The following is a 23,831-nucleotide window of genomic DNA, read 5'->3' as shown; positions in this document are numbered from 1 at the left end:
CACTCCATTGGTTTATTTATATGTGCTGAGGCCTGACAGTCACCAGCTGTCTCACATGCAGCCTCAGCCTCTGCTATATATATATATGTCTGTCTGTGATATACATATACTTACGGCTGATAGTGACGCCCTCGTGTGGCCTCACCAGCACAGCACACTCACTCAGAAGCAGGAGAGGTCATAACAGTCACCTCTGTCACACTATGTTCTGGGCAGTATACTCATCGACACATGCTCTCCCTGTCCCGGCCTCCTTTCATCACACTCTCTCCACCACTCACAAATCTCTTTCTCTTTTGCCCTATGATAAGAGCCGAAGATACAATAGACGCCAGAGTAGGAAACAGAAGCTAGCAGGCACCACAGTGATTAGCTATCAGCTCTGTCAGCAGGACAGTGTGGAGCGTACGGTCCTTATCTGTTGGCCGACAGGCTGTTGCGGTCTGGGTGCATTTGTGTGTATGCCTTCTCCACAGCTGCCAAACACACATTATCACACACACATAGATTACACTGGTGGCCTTCTCCAACATCTGTACACATCTGAAGAAATGTTCACCATCTGCAGCATTGGCAGGCTACAGCGCAGCCACAGGAGAGTGAAGTCTGAGCTGAAACATTAATATCTATAACCTGACTAATCAGCATTTCATTATCGGTTCATCAGTCAGTTACTTCCTGATTTATCATGTGCTGCATGTGTTTGTATCATAGACTGTGTATAAAGATGGGCAGCATAGCAACTCCCTAGAAGTGAAGCCAAAACATCTCGGTCGCCCCCTGGTGGCTGGCTGCAGTATAGCTCATTAACCCCGTCCCCTACATGTTTGTGGATGGGACATGAGCCAAACTAAAAAATTAAAGCACATGTCAAATAAAATCTTTCCCAAAGATCGTAGTTCTTATCAATGTGTGAATACTGGTGTTAATTTATCTGATCATTTTGTTTTTAATTAGTTATGTGATGCTATAAAAAGGGGGGTGACATCATGATTGACAGTTGTGTGTGCCAGTTGGGGTGCTCTCAATCAATGGCGCTGCTACCAATTGGTCGAAAGAGTGTATCGGTTATTGGTTTGTATGTAAACATGTATGTGTTGAGTCTATAATATGTCAGAAAATGCCATGCACAGTGCTTGTTTTGTCTGACATTTAATCTACAAGGACATGTAACAGAGTAAAGTAGGAAAGCCTCACGTGTGAGAAGCTGGAACCACAGACTAGTGTTTTGGTGATAAATGACTAAAATCTTTTATATTCAAAATTGTTGATTATTTTTTAACCAAAACTAAAATTATGACTCTCAATGACGGTTGAATTTCTCAACAAAGGTTCCAACCCTATCCATCAATAATATTGATTGTGTCTCCATTCAATCAGTTGATAATTAGAAATACTGGGAATTTTGTTGAGCAAAAATCTAAATTCTACACATCATATTTATGATCTCACAAAGAAATTAAAATTCACACTGGGCTTTCTGTACAGGCTGAAATACTGTTTTTTACACGGCACTGAGAAAACGCTATTTCTGACTCAGACTGATTTTAATGATACTATTCACAAGTTTGCCTCAACATCCAAACTTGACCCATCCTTTCACTCTGCCCTGAGATATATTACTAATTCTAGCTCCCGAACTCATCATTGGACCTTATACAGCAAGGCAGGATGGTCATCCCTCACTTTGTATTGGTTACAACACCAGAACATTCTAGTCTGAGATCATCTCAGATGAATCCTTAACTTACCTCAGCCAGAAGTTTTTATCTTTGCAAAGCAGTAATAATCTATTACGTAATGTATTTTGACACACCTATTATCACTGCTCTGATTTCTTGTTTGTGTTGGATGCTGCTCTTTGAGGCTGTCTTGGCTAGGTCTCGCTCGCAAAGGAGGTTTTTAATTTCAGTGTAATTTCCTAGTTAAATAAAGGTTATGATGAACTAAAGGCCTTTTCAGACACAACAAGATTTGAGCTGCACTCGCCATTGGATACAGGACACAGGCACAAGCCATTAGAAGTAATAGGCTGGCATTATAAACAGTAGGGTGCTAACTGCAGTGAAATATATGACAGTATAGACGTACATATCATTTGATACATTACGTATGATTCTATATTCTTATATTGGTACATATAATATAGTATTCTATCTGTAAATACATTTTAAATTATACTTTAGGTGGGAATGTCCAGTCGACAACATACCAGAAAAGTCAAAGTTTGTCATCACATTAACAGTTCTCTAAGTCATAAAGGGCATAAAGGGTCTCACAGTGTATCATATCATATCACCCAGCCATACTTGTTTCAAAACAAACAATGTGACGGTGACTTTGACCTGTTGGTTTCTGCTGAACACAGAAATCTTTTAAAAAAAGGTTTAGTAATTTCCCAAAACAACTGGTCCTTGTAGTTTTTAAGCAAATGTAACTCAAACAGTGAATTTAGGGACTATTTTCAGCAGTGGATTAATCCACATTTGGTGGCCTGGTGAGTATTTGTGGCAGCAGGATGGTGTATGTGGGATTGGGTCAAAATAAACTACAGTGTGTGTGTTCATGGTAATAAAGGAACAAAGGAACATGTCACCCAGTTCAACAATGGAGCTTTGTGGCACAGAGGAAGAAGATACATCAGGCTTTGATACAACACAGCCCTTGTTAGTAGATACATCCACTGTTAGTTTGGCTCTTTTTATTGGATTTGCTGACAATAAGAAAAGTATAAGAGAATAAATCCCACCAACCTGGTACTCTGACTGGAGCACCCCAGTGCCTGAGGAGGCCCCAGAGGGCCCGATCCGAGGTTTCTTGTTGGGGGGCCCCTGGTCTTGGCCGTGTTGTAGACCCCCGCCAGCGGTGGCCCCCGTGGCTCCGGCAGTGCCGTTGGTTTGGGCTGAGCTCTGCTGGGAGGGGGCCTGCTGGGCTGCTGTCTGCTGCTGGTTCTGGGCCTGAGTCTGGCCTGTCGTCTGCTGGTGCTGCTGAGTCTGGTTCTGCAGACGGACACACAGGGCAACCGTGACAAGCTTAGCAAAAGTGTTTACGAGTCTGGCTGTAAGGAGTGGGGGAAGTGTGTGTGAAATCAGTTTGGTTACTTGTCGTTCCATCTTCTGTCTTCTGCTGTTTTATGTGTTGGATTTTCTTCTCTGCTTTGTCACTTGAGATGACCGAAATGCAAACTAACTTGGCGAAACATCGTTATTTAAAGGAATATCCAAATCAACAAAAGCTTCCGAACACAAGGAATGATCTGACAAAATAAGAAGCATTTGGTAACTTGTTTGTGTATTCAGATTATAATGACTCATATTGTCTGTTTATGAGTGTGTTGTGATATTCAGACACCAACTATCACACAAACATTTTCAGAATTCTCAAAAGAGGCCAGCTGAGGGTTCACACTGCAGAATCTATCGCCCAGAGCTGTTTTTCAGGAATCTGTGCAACTTTCCATGTGACTGAACCAGGAGAGGACAACAGACTCTCACTCTGACTCAATCTATCTCACTTGTCTGAAATCGTGAGCTGGTTCTACTGCTGCAGTAACTAAAGCTTTAAAAGAAATGTAGTGGAGTAAAGGTATAGGCTCATATTTGCCTCTGAGATGGAGTGAAGTACAAGTATGAAGTAACATAAAATGGAAATGCTGCTTAGTAAAATGGTACCTCAAAGCTGTATGTGCAGTATTTGAGTAAATGTACTGTATGTAGTTACATTCCACCACTGAAAATCGGGTTTCAATGTACTTCACTGGTTTATGTGTTATTGTGAAGGAAGTGCCATCTTATGGTGACACCCTGCAAGTAAATGAAAGGGTGTGTTTAGAAGGAGGGGGGAGTACTCCCACTGGCTGGGAAATGACTGGCCCTCAGTTGGGAGGGGAAATTCTAGTTGGCTGTAGTATCTGGTCTATCTTGGCAAACACAGGTGCGCTTACTGACAATCCAAAATAAGACGATATATTTTTTATCATAATAAAAGAACCCATTTAAGAGTAGGACATGTTGAATCAAAAAAATAACACTACAGTATTAGTGTTTAGTATTTAATGGCATGTTTATAAATGCCTTAACAGGCAGAAACCCTGACTTTTTTCAGGTGTACTAGAGACCAGCATAGGAACAATACTAGCCATAGACACATATCAGTCAGATTCATAGATCTGGTTGGTTTGGCCCTACAGCTTTTCAATGTGTGACGTTTGGAGCAGCTCATCAGATGTAGTGAGATACTGAAAATATATTACAGGCTTTAAAAACAGATGTAAAAATGTTTTGTTCACATAGACTGTATAAAAATAGTGGTAGTAGCCAACACTGCATCAACCATTGTTTGTGGACTGCCGATTTACAGCCACAAATTTGGCATTTTTGCCATCACCATCTTGGATTTTAGGAACCATAAGTGACCATATTTGGACGAGAGGGTGGAGCTGTGGTGGGGCGAGGGGTGGATCTGACTCATGGACTGTAGCGACACCTTGTGGACAGCCTGCCACTAAAAGGGGCCCGCCCTTGATCTTGCATAACCTTTAGCTTTAATAAAATGTAAACTAGTGAGCTATATAAAAAAATAAACCCCTGTACAGTTGTCATGAATGTTAAAATTAGCTGTAGACACATAAACCATTTATGTACCAGGCTGTAAACAGCTGGACATTTTAACATGAGGGTCTATGGGGATTGACTCGCTTTTGGAACCAGCCTCAATGTTGTTATCATGGCATGGGGCAGCCAGACACACTGGAAACAAGTCCTGTTCATCTTCAGTCTTTTTATCGTGTCGAGCTTCACTTTTATGACTAATGCAAGAAATAACTAACTTCCAGGTAACACACTAAAATGTTCTCACACAGAGGGGAGTTTCAATTTTTGAGGAAAGTATAGTTTTGAAAAACAGTGTGTTTGTATTACTATGAAGAGTAAATGTATTGCGATTTTTGGGGTAAATTTGTGGAATAATGTAGAACTCAATTTTGCGATGTACAACACAACATTTTTAAGAGGTACAGGGAAAAGGAAGGGTTGGTAAGATAAACATGAGGTTATTGTTAAATTGTTTAAGTTATAGCTGATTAACAATGGGTGGATATTTGGGTTGTACATTTTTTTGCGAGATGTATATATGTTAAACAAGTAAATTAAGTAGTAAATTTTTTGACTTATGGAAAAGGGGTACTATTATATAAGTGTATGCTTCCTCCTACTCCTCCTGGGACGTGTCAATATTTAATATTGCTTATTTATGTTGCTTATGGGAATTTGTACATTGAGAGTTTGCTTTATCTTTTTTTTGTTTCATGTTCGAAAAACATAAATCAAATACAAAAAAACAGGATTTGTTTCATTTGTTTTTGCATGTTCATGTTTCACCTTGGACCAAATTAGTGTGAATATCATGTGTTACGTGTCAGTTGTTTATGACACAATCAATCAAACCCAAGACTCTGGTGTGAAGCAACCTGCTCAGATCAGCTGATGCTTTTTAGACAAGTTGGTAATGTGATGCAGGAGGGGAACTGGGGATTCTCAGAAACATCTCTCTCCGTCTCAGTGTCACTTTATATTCAAAATACACAACAGCTTTTGAAAACCGCATAGCTAAAACATGTAGCAGCTTTGGGAAAAGGCTTTCTCTACCATGCAACTGCTTATCTCTCATAACGCAATGATGAGACTCAATGGGCCCAACAGCAGTGGAAGAAGTATTCGATCCTCTACTTCAAAGTACCAGTACAACGATGTAAAAATACTCCATTACAAGTAAAAGCCCTGCACTAGAAATCCTACTAAAGTAAAAGCACATACATATTTTAAGTTAAATTCACTGTAAGTATCAAACGTAAGAGGACTTAAGAAGAAGAAAATCTGCTCATGTGACTGACATATAATAAATACTGTTCATACTGATGCATCAATGTAGGAGCAACATGTTACTGTTGTAGCTGCTGGAGGTGGTGCTACTTTTATCTACTGTATATACAGCTAATTTGATCCAGCGCTCTCCAAACTGAGGGTCATCAGATAAATCTGTGGGTTCATCAGATGATTAATGAGTGGGGAGAAGAAACACAGTTCTGCTACATATGTTTTTCTCTGACCTTTGCTTTTTTGTTTTGTAAAATATTGGAGAGTTTTACCAGTTTGGGCCTCAAACAGTTAATTCAATTTAAATTATTTGGACAAGTTTAGAGGGGAAATGAGTCTTTGGCAGAACTGCTAACAACTATAGACATCTGAAACATGACAAGGAGCCCAAACTCTTCAGCTATGTGATGTGTTCTAAGATACTATGTTTTTTTTTTTTAATTGTAAAATTTTAATATAAAAGGTAACGAGAGTCTAAAGCTGTCAAATAAATGTAGTGCAGTAAAAAGGGTAATTTTTTTTAAGTGTAGAAGAGTAGAAGTATAAAGTAACATACAATGGAAATATTCAAGTAAACACATTAGTACAGTACTTGTTCCAGTCCTGCTGCCCTTTGTGTCAAATAGTGATTCATTTCACTGTAATAAGAGCTGTAAGGACAGGGCAGAGACAGTGATGACTGAAGTGTTACAGTAGTCTTATTGTAACATTATTTTAACAAATGTAACAACTGTTATGGGTCGAATATAAAACATTGTACTTCTTTAAATGTTCATCCTACGCTGCTGAAAAGCTGCTTCAAAGCTGCTAAGCTGTAATTTAGTCTGACAGTCCAAAAACATTCCACAATACAAGCACACACAGGCCTTTAGGGGAATATTTCAACTTTTCAGCACAGCTGCCGGGATTAAACCACCCACTCATGGGTTTTTTCAAAATGTAGAATTTTAAAACAGCTACAAATACAGTGGTATGACTTTTTGCCAGAAGTGATATTCCTCATCCAAGTTTAAAAAATGATAGTGGTGACAGTTTGCCACAATGGACAACATTAAAGAATGTGTGGTGCGTTGAAAGCTGGTGGTTTGCCTGGATGTGTCAAAATATGTCATTCCCTGGTTGGAGTTTCTCGACTGTGATGTTTTGCTGCTTTGCTCTGTTTTATAAAATTACAAACTATAAACATTTGGCTCTTCATCAAACAAAAAACTTTTACTCTGACAAATTATTTTTCACTCAATTTTCATAGATAGAATGGATAGATAATCAATAACAAAAACAGTCATTAGCTGCAGCGCTAATAGTAACGTAAAAATAAGCCTAACATCAATAATTTAATGTACATTTCATTTATCTACTCATACGAATACTAAATAATGTTTGTTCTTCATTGAATATTCATGACTGTGCCTGCTTTAATGAGCCTTTTATTTCTGTGTGATGACACATTTGTCACCTCACATAAAACATAAGAGGTGCTTACATAAACTCTTTTGTTTTGGAGTGCTGAGTCCTTCTGATTGTTTTTTATTAAAATGCATATTTAGGGGCGCCATGGTGGCCTCTGAGTGGATCTTTGTATGTCATTCTCCCTCACCTCTTTCGTACATCAAAGTAGTGCTATGATGTTGGATGTTGCAGTGACTATGATAAATACAAATACACATCCAACTGTTCTGATTGCATAAAACAAGTAAACTGTCTCCTTCCTGTCAGAGCATTTTAACATGGAAATCAGATTGCCCTCTCTCCTCGTCAAAATGGTTCTCTGAAATGAAGAAGTGTATACTTTTGGAGAAAATAACATGTTCTGAGAAGCAGATATGATCAGTTCATCAAGCTATGGTAACCCTATATGGATTATATGGACTCTCTCAATTTGCCATTGATTGACCCAGACCTCATGCAGAATCATTATTTTAGCTGTAATAGTATGTCCTATGGGAATTCACCCATGTAAAGGCTCCCATGTTATGTATTGTTTTATCTGTTTGAACTTGTTAACATTATTGGCAAAGAGAATTTGTATGAGGGCTGGGAAGAATGAATCACGGCCTTGTCTAGTTCTGTATTGTTATTGTGTTTAAACTTGAAAATAAAAAGAAATAATTTGAAAATCAAACTTTTTATTCCTATGGTGGTGTGTTTTTTAAACTAAGACAGTTTTCCTAAAATTAGGTTTTTAAATAAATCACACATCACCTTGCTTGCAGTATCCCAATACCAAAAGATAAGCTTTTATAAGTCCCACAACGAAGAAATATGCAACATCACAATATATTGAATTGTAACCTCTGTATTGTGATTGGTATCACATTGCCAGATTGTCTTTTAGATTGTCGTTCACAATAAGAGCAATTACTAGAATTACTGCCCCGTGTTTGTTTGCCTCTGTGTACCAGTCAAATTTCTCCAAGCACGTCTTCCCCCCGTCAGCTCAGACGATCTATACAATCACCGCAGTTTTAAGATTAGAGTCACCAGTTCAGTATCTGACCAAATGTCTCCTCTTCTGTTCCTGAGATCAGAGAAGTGTTTTATGCAGAACATTATGATGTCACAGTGAAGCTAACCTTTGACCTTTTGGATATAAAATGTCATCACTTCATTATTTTATCCTTTTTGACATTTGTGTGAAGTTCTGTCATAATTAGAATAAGAATTCTTGAGTTATGGCCAAAAACATGTTTTGTGAGGTCACAGTGACCTTGACCTTTGACCACCAAATTTTATTCAGTTTATTTTTGAGTCTGTCTGTGCCAAAATTAAGGAAATTCCCTCAAGGCCCTCTTAAAAAATTGCGAGAATGACATGGACGCAGGGTCATAATGACCTTGACCTTTTTATTCTAATCAGTTTATCCTTCAGCCAAAAAGCACACTTTTGCCAAACTTGAAGACATTCCCTCAAGGCAAGATATCATGTGCACGGGAATGGGACAGATGCAAGGCCACAGTGACTCTGACCTTTGACCACCAAAATCTAATCAGTTCATCACTGAGTCCAAGGGGATGTTTGTGCCAAATTTATCACCAGAACGGAGGCATAAAAACATAAAGATCACACAGTATAGTGTTTAAAATCTAAACAGATCATCTACTTTATGATATTCGTGTGCTCCTGTGATTTATACTCTTTAACAGTGTGTTGGCAGGCAGTCAGAAACACCAACGTGACATCATAGAGTGTCGTCCTTACAAAACACCATATCGCTGGAGTTGAAGCCTCCACTCTGCTAATATTAAACACTGCAGTATGAAATGACCAGATACTTGTAAAGCTAACCAAACGTCATGCACTACCACGAAAGCAGCAAGCCAGTAAACAGTAAATATTTTGGAGAGTGTGGATGTGTCAGTGTCACGTGACTGCCGCTCTGCTTAGAGGCCTCAATCAGCTGCTTGTGTGGTGTGTTAAAGGGTAGAAAGTGTCAGTGAGTACTAGACTATTTCAGTACTGGTAGGTCATGTGTTCTATTGTTATGATGGAGGTTCCCACCAAGACGCTGACAATATTTTAAAGATAACCTACAATACGATGTGCATGTATTTAAAATAATGTTATTTTTTACTAACCAAACGGGTTGGAATTAATGACTGTGCTTATTTCAGGCTCAAGTAACATTTGACACCATTTGTCTCCAGCTATGAAGGCTCATTTAAAACGGTGATGATGTCAGAGCCGTGTGGGTATCTGAAAGTAACGCACATCCTCCAGTCATCAGAATAAAACATTCTCTATGGCCATGGTACACTTCAAACACACAAATACAGTGTATGTCTTGGATGCCAAAGCTGAAAGTAATGAGATAGAATTGGTGGAGTGGCTATTTGACAAACTGATTTTCATGATTGTTTTGAGCTGAGCTGGATAATTACCTTTTCTGTTTTCTCCTCTGGCTCGTCTTCATTTAGAAACTCTCGTTTTGGGTACGGGATCTGACACCCAGCAAACACACTAGAGGCATTCACAGGGAGAAATCAGTGATTTCAGTGTTTCTGCATAACATAATGTAGCACTCGGATTCCAGAGAACCAACCAAAGCACAGAATAAAAACAACAGGAAGGTAGGTTCAAAGTTAAAGAGCAGATTCCTCATAGTAAATCACTGCGGGCCTGTTTTTCTTCTGCTGAATCAAGACAAGGGAAAGCCTCTGGCAAAATTTTACTAAGGCTCACTCAGTGGTTGGTAACGGCTCCTCCAGGAAGTACGGGTCCTGCAGTGCCTGCTCTGATGTGATTCTCTTGGTGGGGTCCATGGTGAGGAGTTTCTGGAGCTAAAGGCAGAGAACAATGACACAGTGTTAGTCATGTTTTCACAGTCCAGTGTCTGCAGGACTCTTGGATATAAAGTGTAGTCAGAAAGTATTAGGACATGTTCTGCATTGTGTTGGCTCTCCAGTACACTGGAACTCAGATGGAGCAATGACTGTGAGTTTACAGCGCTGACTTAAGTGATTTCGAGGGGTTAGCAAGACAACGTGCTTCATGCAAGAGCCGCTCATACAAACACATTCATTCTTAACTGCCAAGTACGACTGACTGAAAACAATCTGTGGCATTCACTAATTCTCTCATACTTCCATTTCTTTTATTTGGTGTGAACGTGATTCACATGTGGTCCAAACCTGTTGTTCCACTCATGTCAGGTCGTCTGTCTTTGTCCATGGTGAACTAAATACTCCTTTGACGTTAGAGTCACGACACCTGAAGGGATTTTAGTTTTAATATGATACAACTAAAATAAATATGTAGATAAATGACAGCAAAATGTATAGTTACATACATTAATATCAATATACTGAGCTTTACCTGATTTTATGATCTTTATTGGCATATTTTTGTACTGGATCTTGTAGTTTAGGAGTTGCTGAAAAGTTCTCACATCCTGACAGCTGCCTCGGGGCCTTTGTTGAACTTAAAGCTGCCTTCACATGATAAGACATTTGCTCTTTCCTAATCACAAGGTGGGGCGTAGGTCATGCAGAGGCAAGTTGCAGTGCAGGTATATGTCTTTTAGGCAACAACAAGAGTTGCAGTCACAGGCGGTTTTGTGTGGGTTTAACCTCAAAGAAGAAGACTGTTTCATGTATGATGCATCTGAGTGTACTTTTAAAGGAAGGCCCTGGCAATTGCCACTTAGACCAGACAGGATTTCAACACTTTTTTAGAGACAAATTTCAAAACATTTCCATGACTTTTCAAGGACACATAATTTTTTTTCATATCAGATTCAACCTCTATTCAAAAATAGTGGCATACATGAAGGGAGAGATGGAATGTGGGGAGAAAACACAAGACACAAAACACTAGCCCCTTTTACACTGCCAGATTTTCCGCAAATGTTGGACTGTTTGGCAGGCAAGCTGCAAGCGTTTAGACACACAGAGCCAGATTGGCGAGTTGATCCAAGGTGCCCAATTTTCCGCCTTGTAGGGTAGACATATTGGCAGAACCCTTTTAGTTTAAACAGAACGAGGAGCCCTTCTACAACTGGAGGGGCTGTTGATGACTTGTGGGAGGAGCTGTTGATGATGCCGCACGTGCGACCCACTGGCAGTGGATAAACAGGAAACAGCTGATAGCAGGAATTAGCGAGCAGCTAGTAGCAAGAGGGAAACGCAAACCTGACAGACACTGTAAAGATGAGCAACTGGGGAGACAAGGAATTGTGCGCCCTCGTTGCCCTCGTAAACAAAGAGGCCATTAACTGTCAGATGACAGGAACGGTGAAGAACGGGGCGACTTACGAGAGAATCGCCGAAGTGACCTCCCACGTCACTGTTTACGTCACACGCTGAGCTACATGTTTTGTTACTTGCTCACGCCCCCCATTGCCCCGTAAAAGGCACATTCTGTATGAACAAAAGTAGGCAGGCGGCATTTTGCCGCACTCCCCAATTTTGTTTTTATACTGCCAGTGCTGAAAAAAGACTGACTGGGCTTTCCTGCAAATTTGCACAATTCCTGTTTAAAAAGGGCTACTGTCACACATCGACACATATTAGGGCAACGTTTCGTCAACAGCTACAGAAAATAAATTTAATGTTATGTTACATTACATAGAAGGTAATTCATGGAAGACAACTATAACAATTTCATTACACAAAACAAAATTCCATGACTTTTCAAAAAACATTCAAAGCTTTTACTAATTCAATACCTTCTCCAGGCCTGGACAATGTGATTATAAAATTCCATGACTTTTCCAGGTTTTTTCTGATTGTGGTAACCCTGACTGGATATTTGTGATAGAAAGCATAGCTCCTGTCACTATGCTGCCTGACATAGCTAACATACATAAACAGCCAAGCTAACTTTAGCATTTGATTTAGCTAGGTTCAAAAACTATATGCCCATTCACAAACTTGGTACAGTCCTTGGTGTTTTTCCTATTTTGGTATGTTACAACCTGCAATTTAAATGCTTTTCTTCATGGACCTACACAAAATAGGCAAAATTCAAAGTTTTAAAAGAATCTGAAAAATAAAAAACTGAAAAGTGGTGCGTGCATATGTATTTACCTTCTTTGCTTAGAGGTGCCTAAATAAGACCCTGGTGCCACATTTAACTTGAGGAGTCCCATAAAGTCCACCTGTGTAAAATCTTAGTGTCACATGCTCTCAGGATATAAGCACCTGCCCTGAAAGGCCCCACAGTCTGCGGCACAACTAAGCATGGGGCATCACCAAGCTCGTGGCAATGGGAAGCTGAAAGAGCTCACCAAACAGGTCAAGTACAAAGTTCTGGAGAGTCATAGATCAGGGCTGGATTCCAAAAAAAATATCTGAAACTTTGAACATCCAACTGAGCACCATTAAACCCGTTACTACCAAATGGAAAAAATATGGCACATATGGCACCACAACAAACCTGCCAAGACAGAGGGCCGCCGCCAAAAACGCCATAGCTCCACAGCAGGTATTGGAGTATCTGTTCATATCTGTTCACTTTTTAGTCTTATATGACCAGAGCATCTTCTTCCATACCTTCTGTATTGGCGAGTGTCCCACATGCCTTTTGGCAAACTCCCATGAATACTTCACAGTAGCCCCATCTGACTGCTGACATTTTGCCATGCGTTACCTTCCCTCGTGGTATGTTTTTAATGTTGTGTTTTAGAGTTTAGGGGAGAGGATGAGTTTTTCTTCCATCACTCTCTACCTCCCCTACTTGCATGTGTTGCCTTTGCTTCTGGCTACGTCTCATGCACTTGTTATCTCATTGGTTGAAAGGTCAGCGGCAAACAAGGTCAAGAAAAACTCTGAATGCAGCACTCAGTGGCAATTTAGAGCAGAGTGCCATGCAAAGGGTAGCGCTTCCTCCTACTTGGGCGCCAACACTCTCTCATTGGAAAACAATGGCACAGCCAGCGCAGAGCAGTTTTACTGATCATGTGTGGGCGGTTTAACAGTGTAACATCACCTATTGTGTGTCTGTCACAGTATGGCTCTGCTATACCATTAATCATTTCTACTGTTTTGCTAAACTCATTCTATTCTTGTCTGCTGATTTCTGAGAGCAGGACCTGAAGTATGAAATTCTTCTTCTATGAATTTAACACATTCTTACATGGCACTTCTAGAAGCATTGATTATGCTAATGTATAGTTGAACTGTATTATTAAAATGGAACTTTTCTTCATCTGGAAAATGTTTGTTGCAAAATAATAATATAATAAATTTGACAAACTAATAAAATATACTACATGCATACTTACAATCTGTTGTTGTAATGTTTGGACCACCCAATGAAAAAAGAGAATGTGCGACTGATCAAGACTGCTGTGAAACTGGGTTAAAGTTTGTCCCTACACAGCAAACATTTAACCAATCAAGCCAGTGTGTCATTTAGGCAAAGTTTAACACGGCTGCCACATGTTTACTCTGTAAACTATGACATATCCCTCTCACATACACCTCAGGGTTGTTAGTCATGATGCAGGTAAACACTATTTGCAAACTTCCAAAAGACAACACAAGTTTGTCCCCAACGATTTCTTTGAAAATCAAAAGAACAGATTTTGTCCATTTCAACATTTCCAGATGTGTCTGTACGTACCAAGAGAAAAACTTTGCTGTCTGGTTTGACTTTATGCTTCTCCATGTATTTGATTAAGCTGCTGTTTGCATACCTGTTAGAGGAGAAAACACAATAATACACTTAAAAAAAAAGCAATTTGACTGTATCTCATATTTTGTTTATTGCTCTATGAGTTTCTGATCATGGTCAGATCATCACAGCATCCACTCACGTTGTCCTCCTGAAGTCTTTCTGCAGTGTCGGGTACTCTGGCATCTTCCTAATGTCTTCCCAGTCCTTATCTGTGGAATATAAAGGCAAACAACCAAACTTAGAAATCCACAAGCATACAACAAGTTTTATCAAGTATATGTATAAGACTTTATGTTTTTCATTACCACTTTTGGTAGTGGAGATGGCCTTTTAAAGCCATTGTAGATAAAAAAAAATAAATAATTATGACCTTAGAATTCTGCGTTTTTTGTCAGAATATTTATTGTTTAATATCATTTATTGCTTCATACTTTACTTTTGTTAAAGGTACATTGTGGAGTTTTTGACTATTATGACGCTTTGAGGGAATATTTGCAGATGCTTTGCAAGTGTTTTAAAAGTAAATGTACTCAACATGTCTGTTACAACTGTAGGGTATGTGCTAATATATACACAGTGAATGTAAACAGAACTGTTTGTTTTCAGGAATCTCCACAGGGTACCTTTATGTAATCTCTTGGGGGCATGATGAAGCTTTGGCTGTAATCCACATATTTACTTTTATAAAAATAAAATCACATTCGTTTAAAAAGTAGTGAGATGACAACACAAACCTCTGGTCATCAGGCTAACACAGGCTGTGACCTTGTCAGTGTGTAGTTGTGTGTATTGTGTGCAGACCTGCGGGAAACCCCATGACGCTGAATATCCTGTCCAACTGGTCATGATGGAAAGGGTTACTGGTCTTGATGTCTTCCTGGCGACAGTGAAAGATGGGCTCGGACGTTAGCAGCTCCGCAAAGATGCAGCCAATTGCCCAAATATCTGGTACATGAACACACACACACACACACACACACACACACACACACACACACACAGACACAGATGTCACTTAGTCTGATTGATCTTAAGGTTGCTCCAGCGCATAGTTCCTGCAATAAATGAAAGATAATTTTTCTTTTGGAAGGGTTTTATGTGAGAGGTTTATAATTACCTACGCTTTTCTACAGGTGTTAGTGTTTGTGTGTGTGTGTGCGAGGTGTGTGTGTCATGGTCTCAGCCATCCTAACAGAGCTGGGTAAATCCGCCACCCCCTTTCACACCCTACAAGCTTGGCATGAGCTGCAAGGCGAACTTCACTCAGAGTCTCTACCCTCTCTTGACATGTTCATTTATTTTCATTTTAAATAATGTTATTGCTTTTAACAAGAGCCACTATTTGCCATTATTCTTTTTAGCCCCGATTCCTTTATATTTTATGTCTGCTGCTGTGTTTACGTATGTTTTTTTGCAATATTATCTGTCCCTGTTTTGCTGCCCATCTCGACCAGGACACTCCCTGGCAGAAGAGGCAGACTCAAGGCACAAATTTGATGACTCGACAAATTAAAAAAAGATATACGACTCAACTTAGACTTTAATAATGACTCATGATTTGGTCTTGAGTCTTTCGACATGAAAGTACTCGATACTTTACCCCAAGCTCAAAGATTATAAAGTGATTTTTGTAAATTTTATGTATTATCATTCTGTTGTTAAAATGGCATTACATTTGGTGAGGAGCGCATTATGACTTGTTTAGGATTTAGGACTTTCAGGATTTAGGGAATTCTCAGTCTTGACTTTGGACTTGACTTGTGACCTAAATGCAACGACTTGAGACTTACCTGTGACTTACAAAACAATGACTTGGTCCCACCTCTATCAGCTAATCACCCTGTGTTTTGTTGAATTTGTTAGGAAAACTTGCCTTTTCTCATTCGCCTCCATGGTGAACGAAGAATCCAAAAATGGAGAAAATTTGTGCTGAATTGAGGTAAAAGACATCACTTTTAACAACAGTGGGTATACTCATGTGCAAACTTGTAAACTTGTAAACTGATATTTTCATACATTTTTGCCCCCCGCCCCCCCTACTCCTATTCATTCTCCGTTTTTGGATTCTCCGCTCACTGTGGAGAAAACCAGAGTTTTTTCATAAAGTCAGCATAACACAGGGTCAGTAATTGATATACAAATGATCATTTTGTGGGTAAAGTAATCCTTTAATCAAATGATAAATAAACAATGAAAGTGCAATAATACAAAGAGTGACATCTTATTTTCTCTATTTCACCTCCTAACATTTAAGGGAATCAGCTTGTTATAAAACAGGTAGGTTGAGATTATTTGAAATTAAATGATAAACTGGAATTGGATTAGACATCTAGACTAATCTGAACCAGGAAAGTTAGGGAATATCTAAAGCACAAGTTAGTAATTTGAGGAAATAACCTTGTATGTTTTCTTGCAGAGAGTTAGAGAAGAGTGTGTTGAGAAGATTGGTGTCACTCTCATATAAATGGTATTAGTCTGCTCATCTAACACAAGAGAGCGAATAATTGTCGGACAAGTCCTTTAAACACCAGGACAGTTTTTATACCTGACCTTTCTCTATCACACCTTTAGGGATCAAAGTTCTGAGTTAGTGCAGAGAGTTGTATGTTTGCACACATATGGACACATGGTGGTTTCCGTTGTACATGTGACCCCAGACTCACCAATAGCTTTGGTGTAGTGCCGGGCCCCCAGCAGCAATTCAGGGGCCCTGTACCAGAAGGTCACTACCACAGGGTCGAGGTCCGCCAGCGGCTTAAGGGGAGAGTTGAAGAGTCTGGCGAAACCCATGTCAGCTACAGGAGGCATGTAGAGAAGACAGAGGAAGAAAGTAAAACAAAGATACTATCAGAGGGAGGTATGAATGGAGCGCAGGCTGGCCCTACGCTCAGGGCTGCAGGTTCCTAACATCTCAGAGAGCACTTGACACATGCTAATCTGTCAAAGATCCGGACTGAAGATAATGATGGCGTCAGGGGCCAGAGTACAAACACCACACCTAAACCTGAAAGGCAGGAAACACGTGCAGCTGTCAAAGCTGGAAAAAAACCCCCCCAGCTCAAATCAACTGAGACGAGCGTCATATCTCACTGAGATAGTACAACATCCCTCTGTTTGCAAAATGACATTAAAGGCCTATCGAACTTTTACTGAGCACACTTCAGGGGCCTCTGAAGCAGTGGTTTTCAACCTTTTCGTATCAAGGTCCCCTATTTAAGATCCTGGACGTCCATTCGATAACACTTTGTTTCAGGGACCTCCATCTGAAAAGATTTGGGCCGTTATATATAATTAGGAAAAGGCTTCAAAAGCTAGTTGCCATCTACATTTGAGGAGATGAACGTGGAGGAAGTGAAACCTCTGATTAGAAGAGTCACTCTTATGACTCTTGCTCATATTGGGCTCACTTGTGTAGTGAATTCAGTGAATGCACCAATTCTTGTCAATGACACAATAATTCATTTTAATTCATTTATAAACTCCCAAGCCTGGTTGTTGAAAAAATTTGATCTGGATCAGAATGATCCAGATTTGTGACCCCTTGTTGAACTACCCAGGCTCAGCTAATCCATCTTACTTCTGTGTCAATTTTTCAAAGCAACATTGGACTGGATCACACTGATCCAGATGCAAACTTCTCAAGATTATCTAATCCAGATACCCGGTGTTCTGAACTGGACTACATATCCCAACGTTTACAAAAGTTTTATTGGACTTTCCTCCTGAAATTCACCCTGAATCCACCCTTCAAACACATACTGACATTCGATCCACATCAAAACCAAGAAACTATGTAAAGACTTTGTTAAAGATACTGATCAGTGCATGCAGGGTTCTCGGTCATTTTAAGTGAGGAAATCTAGGAGAGATTTTTTTATGATTATCATACTTTTTTTGACAACACACATTTGTTCTCCTGTATTTACTTTAGATTGCATGTTTCCTTAATGTGCAAATAAACCTTTCTTGGGCCGTTCTTATTTGCCTGTTAACATTTCTTGGTGCGAGCTAGTGTGCCGAACATTTTTAACAAATTATGTTTTCTGCCATTTCAAAAAGCCCTCTCTACTTCAAATAAATAAATTAAATAGTGAAAATTAACTATTCCCCATTCTTCTGGGGATCCCCTGGAATTCCTTTTAGATGGTGGTTGAGAACTACACCTCTACACAAGGGTAAAGAGCTCTGAAGTAAAAGTGGAGAATCACATATTTACAGAGTGACTCACTCCTTTTTACCGTGAAGTGTAAAGCAGTCATTAAGATCAGCTTTCGACTGATGTTTCCCTACATCTACCAGATTCTTTGAAATTAATAACTGCCTTTCACTCTGTGTTAATAGTCTTCAATATCAAGGCATTTTAAATACAGTAATAAGAGACATTTCATAAACAGCTTTTATTCTTCAGTTTGTTAGTGTTTTACTTTGATCATTAACTTGAGTCCAGAACTTCACTTGTAGCCGTTTGGTAAATACAGGCGTTGGTTTTAAGGAATGTGCATTTCTCTGCCAGGAAGTAACAGCTCAGAACTTCAGCATGAAATCGAAAACTGAGTCATCCAGAGAAAGCTAGGCTTTTCCCTCCTTCCTTTATATGAAGTGGTCAGACCATTTTGAATATGAGTCCTCAGATCATGAGCATGCGTATCTAAATAAAAGATAATAAAGCCTGAGGTAATAAAGCCGAGTGCTGTTTGATGAGCTACATATCTCTTGAACTTAAGTTGTTGGAGCACCTCTGTGTATTAAGTCACTCGGTGACAGCTGGGAAATACTCAACAGCACCAGATGAACAACTTCTTTTAATGTCATGTTCAACAATCACAATGAAAATAGGTTTGAAGAGAAATCACTTCGGTGGAACAAAATCTAATTGGAATATAAGACATAAAATATAGGAATAAAATAAAATATAAAACAAATTATAATACTCTGTTAACCTGGTGGGTGAAAGTAGAAGATCTAGTTGCACTGAAACAATAACTTGGTACCATGACTGTGTGCACAGGTTTTATAAATAGACTCCAGCATTGCAGCATTACCCTTCAACAGTCCCCTGGCCAGCTGGCTTATGCAACAGCCCTGATCAGAGCTCCCTGTCACCTCCTCAGCCAGAAGGTTAAACACTGCAGCTACAGGACAAACAAGTCAAAGGCCCCATTGATCCATTGTCATTATGACAGTCTATAATCTGTATAATTTACAAATCTGAATCACAGAGAGATTCCTCACCGATTTTAACTCTTCCTCGTTCAGGACCTTCCCCCATCACCAGGATGTTGGCTGGTTTCTGCAGGAGACAGAGAAATGTTAGATTCTGTGATACAAGCCATTAACACTTCCAGTATAACACTCACATGGGACAATAGTTTTAAAAACAAGTCCAATAAGTAACAACAGGGAAATGTTGAGCATGTACATGTTCAGTGGCCTGTAGTTGTTGCTCTGTTCGTTACTGAACCACATGAGCATGTCAATCAGCCATTTTGTGAGACTGCCACTTAAAACTCTAATGGCATCTGGTCATGAGCCCACACAGGAATGGGGTCACACACACACAAGCACCTTGCCATGTACATCTGGTTTTGGGTGGGGAATTTACAACAAACAAAAAGATGCTTGTGGAAGTAAAAGCTGAGCGAGTCCACTGACCGACATGAAAGGGAGACGGTCGTGTTAAAGAAAGGTCTGACGAAACACAGCACGTACAATCCTATATGTTCTGTTTAAAGGGACAGTTCAGCTCAAATCACAAATACATATTTTTCCTCTTACCTGTAGAGCTATTTATCAGTTTAGATTGTTTTGGTGTGAGTTGCAGAGTGTTGGAGATATCGGCCGTAGAGATGTCTGCCTTCTCTCCAATATAATGGAACTAGATAGCACTCAGCTTGTGGTGCTCAAAGCACCAAAATAATACATTTGAAAAACTCAACAGCAATGTTTCTTTCCAAGATAATCCACAGACCTTGTGGCGAGCAATTTAATGTAACAACTATTTTCTTTCTACCCAATTACAGCAGCCAACTGCATCACTGCACAGAAGGCAAGGTGCATCTAGTTCCATTATATTGGAGAGAAGGCAGACATCTCTATGGCCGATATCTCCAACACTCTGCAACTCACACCAAAACAATTTAGATTGAACAATACAACAAGTAAGAGGAAAAATATGTATTTTTGATTTGGGGGTGAACTGTCCCTTTAAGGACTTTATTAAAAAGATTAAAGTTGCAGCTACATTTTCTTCAGGTAGCGGAACAAACAGCAATATTGACATATCTTATAGAGTGCTTTTAGGAAAAGTCCTTGAACGTATGTACACATCTTAAAGCAACATTAGCACAGTTTCTGTGGATTTGACTACAGTAAGTCCAATATTTGTTGTTGTTTGTTGTTTCTTTTAACTGCTCTTTTACTGCTAACATAGATCATTGTGTTCACCAGCTAGTCTCCAAGTCTGTTTGTTTGAATGCAGTTAGGTGCTAGGCAGGTAGAACACACTGGGTTTATCAAAACTTGTTGGCTGAAAACTGTGGCTGCAGGAAAAGAGAATGATGAGAGAGGGGGACAGGTGCTAGGTTGGACGAGATTGGCAAAAAGAAACATGGCAAGGTTGGTTCCATTTGGCTGGATGCCGCAGTGTTCGTGGATAGTCTGTGGACATCAGGCAATTAAACTTCAAGAAGCTGACAAACAAGGACTACAGTATGTGATGAAAGGATATTCATGATGGGATGCTAGACATTCGTGTATATACAAAAAATAAAACCAAAATTTACTTTGGGGCAACATGCAGCCTTACAGAGATAATACAAACAAAGGAACGTTAGCCTTGTTCTGGTTAACATCATATCAAAAATATATCAGCAACCAAAATATCTGTTCTTTTCCAGATCTCTTAAACATTACCACAGGCGAACGTTGATGATCTGACATTAGGCTACCTCCTCTTCAGTGCTGTAGTGGAGGGTGTACACAGATACATGGCGTATACCTGCTTTTTTCTGACTGTTTACAGAATATCTCCAGATCAGCCAAAAAGCCATTGGAATATATAGGAGAGTATACCCACTACCTCCTTGGTAACCTACCCATCTACCTAGTAGTACACCCGCTTCATCAATTACCACTGCCATTACACCACTGGTCCTCTCGATGTAGCTAGTTAGCTGGCGCTTTGCAAACGTTAGCTAACTTAAGATGTGACTATATAAAGCATAATCTGTCTGTGAAGACTGTGACACCAACGTAATGTGTCGAGTTTCACCTTTACAGGTCCCTAAGCCACACCTTTTAACCATCTTCAAAATTCAGTTTAATTTTCAACATAGACAAGCCTAGCATGTAGCATATCTACGGAAGCTGACCAGGGTTCTGTAGCTTACCAGTTTTACTCAGCTGTGATAGAGTACTGCAGGAATGAGTTCTAAAACGAGTTAGCATTTTAGCACTCTTGGTTCCCTCATCTCAAGGTCAATGGATTTTTGACTAGATGCCTGAAATTAAGTCACTGATAAACACAAGCTTAAGAGGTTTTCAGGCTTTATTCTATGTCATAAAAATACGTCAGTTAATCCCCTACTTGTGAATTCTGAAGCCTTTATGTGTCTTTTAAAAAAAACGGTTGCTAACAAGTGGCTAAATGAGACAACAGAACATCATCACACTGAACACAGCTTCACAACCTCGTTATGGTGGCGATGCTGAAGTCATGTGACTTTTATATAGGCCTAGATGTTTATAGCCTAATGTTAGCTTTTTACTTCCGGTGATTGCATTTATGCTTCAAAAATTATAAAAGTAGTGTTCATTTATGAAGATTATCTTGCTCACCAAAACATGTATCATAAACTTGTGTTTATCACAGATCATATTTTCTGCAACAATGCAAAATCCAATGGAAAAATCCCATAGAGTATTTGTCAAGGTAACCAGGGGGGAGCTAACTTCTGAACTGGCATATAAATAAACTTAATACCTGCAGCACTCTATTGGAGCACAGAGCAAAAAGGGGTAGGACTGAGGAAGGGTCAGTGGCTTGCATTAATCACATTAATGACCCTTCCTATGTATAACTATGGGTTGTTAGACCTGTGTTGTTATTCACTCACTTACTCAGGGTTACCAAATAAACAGGCACACTGCTGCACATCTGAGGGAAATGTTTTTTTAACTTTACAATTGCCTTCTCATGCAGCAGGATGCAGAATCTGCTTGTCGACAAACAGTCTGTTGATTCTCCCTGGGTATCTGTGTGAGTGTGAACCCTCTGGCTCGGCGGACTCAGATCTGCCTGGCAAACACGTCTCGTTGCTATAGAAACAGCGCTAATAATGAGGTCTATTATTCACGCCCACAACACGACACGCCGTGAACGGCAAACACAAAGACAAACGTCTTCTAAAAGGCCAGAGGAGTTCAGCCTCACCAGCTCCTCTTTCAAATTCTAAACAAGCTTAACTGAATTAATATGCCCGGCCTGAACTTATTCATATTGACTGTTTGAAAAACAGTTATTAGCTCTTGACTGTTCTGTGAGAGACCTGAGTGAGTGTCAGTGTCTCTTCAAAGTGCTAAATGAGCATGAAACATAACAGCTGAGGAGCTGTTTGTTAGAGATTAAAAGAAAATTATAAATGGGACTAAACAAGTGAAACAGCTTATCAGAGTGGAAAACAGTGACAATAAATATGTTTAAATATTGCTGATGTTATGGTGAAATACACTCAGTGTTTCAGATATGACCTCGTGTTATTTTTAAATATGCACCAAATTGGGACTTCCTTTTGAATTCATCCGGTGAAATCAATCAGTTACAGTTGGTTAGTTTCGTAAATGGATCAGGAGCCGAGGGAAAATAAACAGCCTCCATCCCACTGAGGACTGGTAAGTCAATCCTCAGGGACATGCCCCCCTTTTAAAAACCTTTGTCTCAAAAAAACTGGGCCAGTTCAGGAGCCAGAGGCGCACTTATACAACGGTTTGGGCAAGTTGATAAACAGGCTGTCCTATAACCAAAATGCCACCACCAGCAGGGCCATTAACAACCTATGCACTTTAAAGCAGTTGTGCACTTGAAAAACTCAGTTTTGAATTGGTACAGTCAAAATTAAAAACACATCGGCTCTTATGTGCAGGTCTGCAGGCTGAGCTAGATAATTCGACTACTTGACTTTCTAAACCTTGTCTAAAAGATCGCGCTGACACGTGTTGTGGCGAAGCATCTGCACGTCTTTTCTAGAGCATTGCTTTTGTTTACATCTACTAAAGCAATCGAATCATCCGTTTACAAACTCTCACACAACACAACAGTCTTGCATGCTACTTAAATTTATGTGGAGGTGTTTTAAATTGTAAGTTTTTAGGAAAAAAAAGGTGATTTACAGGTGGTATTTTGTCACACCTGACCTGTTAAGTTTGGTTCAGACAAACTCTGGTGTTTTTGCCTCTGGTTCAGAGCTCATGTAGACCAGTGTGAAAGCTGTAGTTTGAACTGGACTGGGTTTAAAAATCAAATCCTGACCAGTTCAAATGAAGGGTCTTGGCTCAGCTGAACTCTGGTGCTGTTTAATGACTTTAGTTGTTCTTTTATCTCAGACATGTGTTAGGATATTACATTCCTTGACATGTTTTGGCGGAAACTTACGCCTTCCTCAGAAGTGTCACTTGGTGGTGGTTGTGATGCGTCTTTATCAGCTGATCTGTCAATCAGCCGATATTAGGGAGGCGTGACGGTCACGCCACTTGCCGTCCGTCCGCCGCCTCTCCAGGATGCTGCTCCAGGTGTGGGAGAGCATGCATGCCCCCTCGTCCCTGTTCAATGTCCCTGGGCCCCGCTTC

General features: G+C 39.8%; 1 protein-coding gene across 1 annotated transcript in view; it reads right to left on the bottom strand.

Moving 5' to 3' along the window:
• Positions 1 to 23,831, bottom strand: part of cdk19 (cyclin-dependent kinase 19) — an 83,908-nt gene that overhangs the window by 10,563 nt on the left and 49,514 nt on the right. Inside the window, exons 5-12 of the mRNA XM_050058118.1 lie at positions 19,221 to 19,278; positions 16,652 to 16,783; positions 14,790 to 14,933; positions 14,128 to 14,197; positions 13,935 to 14,007; positions 10,053 to 10,150; positions 9,752 to 9,830; positions 2,754 to 2,999 (exon numbers count right to left, since the gene is read on the bottom strand). Coding sequence (XP_049914075.1) covers positions 2,754 to 2,999; positions 9,752 to 9,830; positions 10,053 to 10,150; positions 13,935 to 14,007; positions 14,128 to 14,197; positions 14,790 to 14,933; positions 16,652 to 16,783; positions 19,221 to 19,278 — 900 coding nt within the window. The remainder of the gene's footprint in view (positions 1 to 2,753; positions 3,000 to 9,751; positions 9,831 to 10,052; positions 10,151 to 13,934; positions 14,008 to 14,127; positions 14,198 to 14,789; positions 14,934 to 16,651; positions 16,784 to 19,220; positions 19,279 to 23,831) is intronic.

This window comes from Epinephelus moara, chromosome 12 (assembly GCF_006386435.1).
Source record: "Epinephelus moara isolate mb chromosome 12, YSFRI_EMoa_1.0, whole genome shotgun sequence".
NCBI classification, from domain to species: domain Eukaryota; kingdom Metazoa; phylum Chordata; class Actinopteri; order Perciformes; family Serranidae; genus Epinephelus; species Epinephelus moara.
The sequence above is the reverse complement of the archived record's forward strand: the minus strand, read 5'-3'. Positions and strand labels throughout refer to the sequence as shown.